At 63.3% G+C, this 5,770-nt stretch overlaps 1 protein-coding gene across 1 annotated transcript in view; it reads left to right on the top strand.

Annotated features, from left to right (window-relative positions):
* Positions 1-1,125: 1,125 nt before the first annotated feature.
* The window catches only part of ADGRA2 (adhesion G protein-coupled receptor A2), a 32,957-nt gene continuing 28,312 nt past the window's right edge, over positions 1,126-5,770 (top strand). Inside the window, exon 1 of the mRNA XM_032413414.1 lies at positions 1,126-1,388. Within this exon, the coding sequence (XP_032269305.1) occupies positions 1,126-1,388 (263 nt within the window). The remainder of the gene's footprint in view (positions 1,389-5,770) is intronic.

Genomic DNA, 5,770 nt, shown 5'->3' with positions numbered 1-5,770 from the left:
TTCCTACTGCCACCGGAACACACACACACACACACACACACACACACACACACACACACACACACTGGGATATGGAAAAGGTAGGAGGCCAGATCTAGCCTGTTGCCTTGGCCTTTGACCCCTCCGTGGCCGAGTGACATGCACCCCCCGCTGGGTGAGGTCACTGGCAGCAGAGGAGGGTCTGAGCCTTCCTAAGTCTCCGGTTTGTATCCTGCAGTGGCTGGAGCAGGGCTGCGGGAGGGAGAGCCGGCTTCCAGACTGGCCCATCAGGTCAGGAGCCAAGGGAAGCCGACTGTCAGCAACGCCAGGGCGGTGAACAAAGTTCAATCTCAACCCCAAACAAGGAGCACCAGCCATCTTTGGCCAAACCCGCAGGTCAATGAAAGACCCAGAACAAGGGGGTGCGGGCTGGATGAGCAGGAGCGAGGGAGGGTTTTGTGGAAAGTGATGGTGGTTGGCTTTGAGGGCTGGGATGGGCTATGGAGAGGAAGAGTCCTGGCCCCGGGGGGAGGGGGGCGGGAGGGAGAAGGAGTCTCGGCCCAGGGCGGTTCGGGGACACGCGCGGCCTCCAGCAGCCTGGCCCGCTCTCGCTCCGAGGAGGGCAGCGGCCGGGCTGCGTAGCGGGAGGCGCTAGGGCCTCGCGGACGGGCGAGCTGGCGAGGGGAGGGCGCCCTCTCGGGAGGGCGGGCGGGGGCTGGCGGCGGCGGGAGCGGCGCCGCGCCGAGCTGCCTCCATCCATGGCACGGAGCGGCGGCGGCGGCGGCGGCAGCAGGAGGAGCCCGGCGCGATCCGCTAGGTCCCAGCCCAGCGCGGAGCGAGCAGGCGACGCGGAGGGGCCCGGCCTCAGGCGGCCCGGGAGCACGGCGCAGAGACTCGGGCCGCGCCGCCGGGGGCCGCCCGCGCCGCGCTGACAGCCGCGCCCGCGTCCTCCCCGCCGGGGCGCTCGCCGGACATGCCCCCGGGGCGCGGCGGCGGGGACCCCGGGGCTTGCCTCCGCCCAGGGCCCCCCGCCCCGCCCTCGGACGCCCCGGGCCCCCGCTGAGCACGCCTCCCGCAAGCCCAGGTCCCTCTGGCCGGCACGCAGACGGGCCCCAGCGCTGTGGGTCCCCGCGGGGCGATGGGCTGATGGGCGCCGCGGGACGCAGGATGCGGGGGGCGCCAGCGCGCCTGCTGCTGCCGCTGCTGCCGTGGCTACTGCTCCTGGCGCCCGAGACCCGGGGCGCGCCCGGCTGCCCCGTCCCCATTCGCAGCTGCAAATGCTCGGGGGAGCGGCCCAAGGGGCTGAGCGGCGGCGCCCCCAACCCGGCGCGCAGGAGAGTGGTGTGCGGCGGCGGGGACCTCCCGGAGCCTCCCGAGCCCGGCCTTCTGCCTAACGGCACCGTGACCCTGTGAGTACCCTAGTCGGCCCGGCCCGGCGCGAGCCCCGACGAGGGGACGAACGGAGACAGGACGGGAGGGGCGGGAGGAGGGGGACGGGGACGTTGCCGCCACTTCAGAGACTCTGGGACACGCCTGAGTCCGGGCGCCGAGCAGGGAGGCTTGGAGAAGTACGGGGAGGATTAGGGCTCCAGGGGTGTGGAGGGAGGAAGGGACTTGGGGGGGGGGCGGCTGCGCCCGAGAGAGGGGCACCGCGGGCGCCCACTCACCTGCACAGGTGAAAGGAATGCGCGCTGGCGGGGCGCCCACGCCCCTTGACTTTCCAGCCTGGGCTGGTGTTGCAGACTTCGGGGACGTGAGGTGGGTGGGCTGGGGGAAGGCTCGGGAAAGATCGACGCCCGCCGCCTCAAAGGTGGCTGAGGTCGTTACCCCCGCGGACGCGTCCTTGGCCGGACTGGAGGAGTCTCCCAGGTTCACCCCGCGGGCCCGGCTCCTCCAGTGGGGGGCGCCCCATCCGCGCCCCCACCCCCCCAGCCTGCCAGCCCAGCTTCCAGCGCGTCTCCATAGGGCAGGCGGAGGGCGGAGGGTGTCGGAAAATCTGTACTTGGGATTGCGGCGCTTCTGGCCTGAAGGAGACCCCGGCGTCCGGGTTCGTCTCGGGCCCCTCTCCCTCCGCGCGCGTCTGCGAAGTGAGCCGTGCGCCGGGTCCTGCACCCCGCCCTCTTCTTTGCCTCCCCTGGGTATAACCCGAGCTTTGGCTGTTAATCGATTGACTCCTTCGCTCCAAGACTGCGAAGAAAGAAACCCGGCTGAGGGGGAGGCGGCTGCCTCCCAGCCTCCTTCCGTCCTCCCGTTTCCTTTCTCAGCCAGGGCCCTACCGAGCCCTCACTCTGCCGCCTGCGAGCGCGGCCCGTGGCGGCCGCGCCCCGACCCCAAGCCTCCTCGATGGAGGTCCGAAGCCCCCCCACCTCCGCAGGAGAATTCGCGACCCCAGCCCGCCGCGGCGGTTTCCTGCTCGGACCACGTGCTCCCAGCTCCACGCACGCCGTGGAGTGGAGGGTCCGGCCCGAGCGGCGGCCCGTGCCTTTCCTGTCCCGGACCCAACCTGCGAGCGCTTGCCCTTTCCTGTCTTCCTGACCTCGGTGGCAACCGTTTCCCCGCCGCCCCTTGCCCAGACTTGGGGCTGGCGCACAGTCTATCCTGATTGTGTCCAGAACAATACAGTAGTGCCTTTGGTCGGGTGAGTTCAGAGGCTGCCGGCTTCCTGACAGGACACGACTGGTCAGCCTCTGACGTTGGCCGCCCGGCCTGCATTTTCCCCAGCTGGGGTGTGTGTGCGTGTGTGTGTGTGTGTGTGTGTGTGCTCGAGTGTATGTGTGTGCATGGCGGGGGGAGGGTGGAAGCAGTGTGTCTGCTCTCTCCCACGTCTCAGCAGCAGCTCCGGGATCTGGCCGTGGCCTGGGAAGGCGGCTGGGGCTGCTCATTCCTGGCCTCTTTGACTGTCCACTGGTGTTGAAGGGTCCAGACAGGCCCGGGCATTCCCCAGCCCACTCAGATCTGGAGGAGAAGTATGCTTGCTGTGTGGAATGGTTGGGCCGGTGTCTGGGGGAGCCCCCGCTGGGCAACGGTAACTCAGTTCAGGAGAGCAGGGGTGTGTGTGTGTGTGTGTGTGTGTGTGTGTGTGTGTGTGTGTGTGTGTGTCTATTCGATCTTGTGGCTGTACTCACACACATATGTGGGACACTGTCTCTCTGTGTGTCTGCTTGTTGGGATTAAGGAATCCACACATACTGAAGGCAGAAAAGAGGGGGAAAACATTAAAAGGTGGTTTTGCAGTACATCTTAGAATGATTTGGTAACTAATGCTTTCCAGCCATAGCTAATTCCCATCGACGCCACTCCAAGGAGCGAGCGCAGCTGACTCCTGGTGAGAATATATGGTGACAGGGTGGCAGCAAACGTAACTGCTAGCTCACCTTCCCATCCCAAACCATTCCCAGAGGAAGGGCCCCTTCTTTGTCCCAGGCCACTGACCTAGCTGGCTTAAGATACCTTCCAGAGGAACAGCCCCGAGCCTGGCTGGGCATCCCCACAGCGATGACAGGGTAGGCCCTAGAAGCTCTGGAGAGCCCACTGGCCCCTCAGCCTGGAGTGTGGCTGAATCCCAGCCACAGACCTATTTCTTAGGCTCTCCCTCCAGGCTCCACCTAATCCTGACCCTGATTGCTGGGCAGGGGCTCTCTTCCCAGGGCTCAGCCCCTCCAGCGTACCCATCCCTGCCCAGCATGCCTCTTGAGGGAAGAAGGAAGAGAAGTGCCGGGAAGGGGCTTCAGCCTGGCAGCAAAACAGGAGGCCAGGAGCTCAAGAACCTTCTCCACACCCTCCCAGACTCCTCCTCCTTACTCTTTTTGTTTCCACACAGATTTCCCCCGCCATCTTTTTGCCTGTCACCTGGTGCAAACAACAGGACTTTCGTGGATCGATTTTTGCACCTGTGGCTTTATCTCCCTCCTCCTCCCCTTTTTCCTCCAGAACGGGCCACCTTATCTCCCTCCCTCCTCCCCTCTTTTCCTCCAGAATGGGCCACCCGGCCCCAGTCCCCTTCACACCCCACCCTGCTCACTTGGGTCCTCGGGGGACCCAGGACTCCACCTTGGGAAGCCTGGTAGCCACCAGTGCTGGGACTCTTCAGGCGAAGAAAGTGCTAGAAAAGATGCCTGTCTGCAAGGAGCCTCCAGTCTCTGCTCAAAGAAAGCCTCCAGGCAGTTCTGAGGCAATTCTGTGACTAGTCCTGTTTACCTCACTGAAAACCCTTCCACCCTATTATCCTAACTTCTGCATTCTGTTTTGGTAGACTCTGTGCCCCCTCTCCCCCACCCTTTACTGTTTCCCCTTCTAATGGATTTTCATTCGCAGTTTTCCAGGAAAGCAGAACTCTTGGCTTCCTTCCTGATCCATCTGTCCCACCCCTCAGCTCAGTCCGCAGGGCAGCTGCGGACGCCCGACAGCGATGCTCCTATCTAGAGCAGGAGGCTTTATGGCTCTCCCCCAAGGCGAAAGGTCTCATGGGGGGGTGGTGAGTTTCAGGGAGAGCCCGGGTATGGGAGGGAGATGGAGACCCCTGTGAACCCCCCACCCATCCCTGGGCAGCAGCTGATGGGCCTGTCCTTCTGCTTCTCCGCTCTGGGAGTGAGAGTAAGGGGGTGGGGGGGATAATAAAGAATTCTAGGAAAGGACTGATAATAGATAACTCCAGAAGGAAATCGCCTACAAGGACCTTCTGGGATATCTGAGCAGCCCCTCAGAGGATTCTAGCCAGTGTCATAAATTCCTAGACCGTCTGCACTGAAAAGGGCCTTATAGATCAGCAAATCCAGCCCCTGCATCTTCATCTTAGAGCTGAGCAAACTGAGGCCAGGAAGGGGGGGCACCAGGGTCCCTACAGTCACACGCTAGCAGACACGGGGATCAGCTGGTTGGGTTCTCTTACACTTCTCTCGGGTGACAGACTCGCTATTCACCTGGCTGGACTTGGGACCCAATGGACACAAAGCCGCTTTTAAAAACCCAGTTCCTTCCCAGGAGAACCTAGGCCCTTTTGACCTGGGAACATTCCAAGGCTGGGTGAGGAGGGGGCAGGCAAGGTACAGGTCACTCTGGATTCTCCCAGAACCCACAAACCCTTGTCCACTTCGCCTCCCCTTTCTGGGGCAGGGGGTTGTCTACCGCATCAGCAGCCCACAGAGGGGAAAAGGGGCATTTGCCATTCGGATGCCCCTACCGGTGGCCACATCCTTTTGCTGGGGGTTTGGTGGTCTTTAGAGGTAGCATGGGGGAAGGGGAGGCCCCTTCACAGCCCTTGTGTTTGCTCCAGCCTCAGGAAAGTGGTTCTGGAACACAGATCTCCCTCTGAACCTCCAGCTCTGGACTGGTGCCTCCCCTCAGTGCCCCTCACCCCAGCTGCCAGGATCCAGTTAGGGGAGTTTGGGGCAAAGTGTGCCAACTGCCTTGCACATAGCCTGAGGGGAGTGGAAAGATGCTGGCTGGAGGGGCGGGTCCTTGCCATCTTCCCCACCCCCTTCTCTTCCACCCTCTTTCCCCCATATGGTTCTCATAAGGTCTGGGCTCAGAGACAGCAGTCAGAGGAAGTGGCTGTGTACAGAGAGCTTTTGTGAGGGGAGGAGGGGGAGGGGCAGAGAGCAGGGAGAGAGAAGGAAAGAAAAGAGGGAAGAGGCTGGGAACAGAAGGTGGGAGCAAGCTGGGAGACTCCAGCACACTACCTTACCGTCCCAGTGCAGGGTCTCAGCTGCAGCATGCCCAGATCCTGAGATAGAGACACCCCCCCCCTCCCTGGGACCTGACGGGGAGCAGGGGAGAAGAGAGGAGGGAAATG

The sequence above is a fragment of the Phoca vitulina genome, unplaced genomic scaffold, assembly GCF_004348235.1.
Source record: "Phoca vitulina isolate PV1807 unplaced genomic scaffold, GSC_HSeal_1.0 scaffold15, whole genome shotgun sequence".
NCBI lineage: Eukaryota > Metazoa > Chordata > Mammalia > Carnivora > Phocidae > Phoca > Phoca vitulina.
Note: the sequence above shows the minus strand (reverse complement) of the source record. Positions and strands in the feature narration are given on the sequence as shown.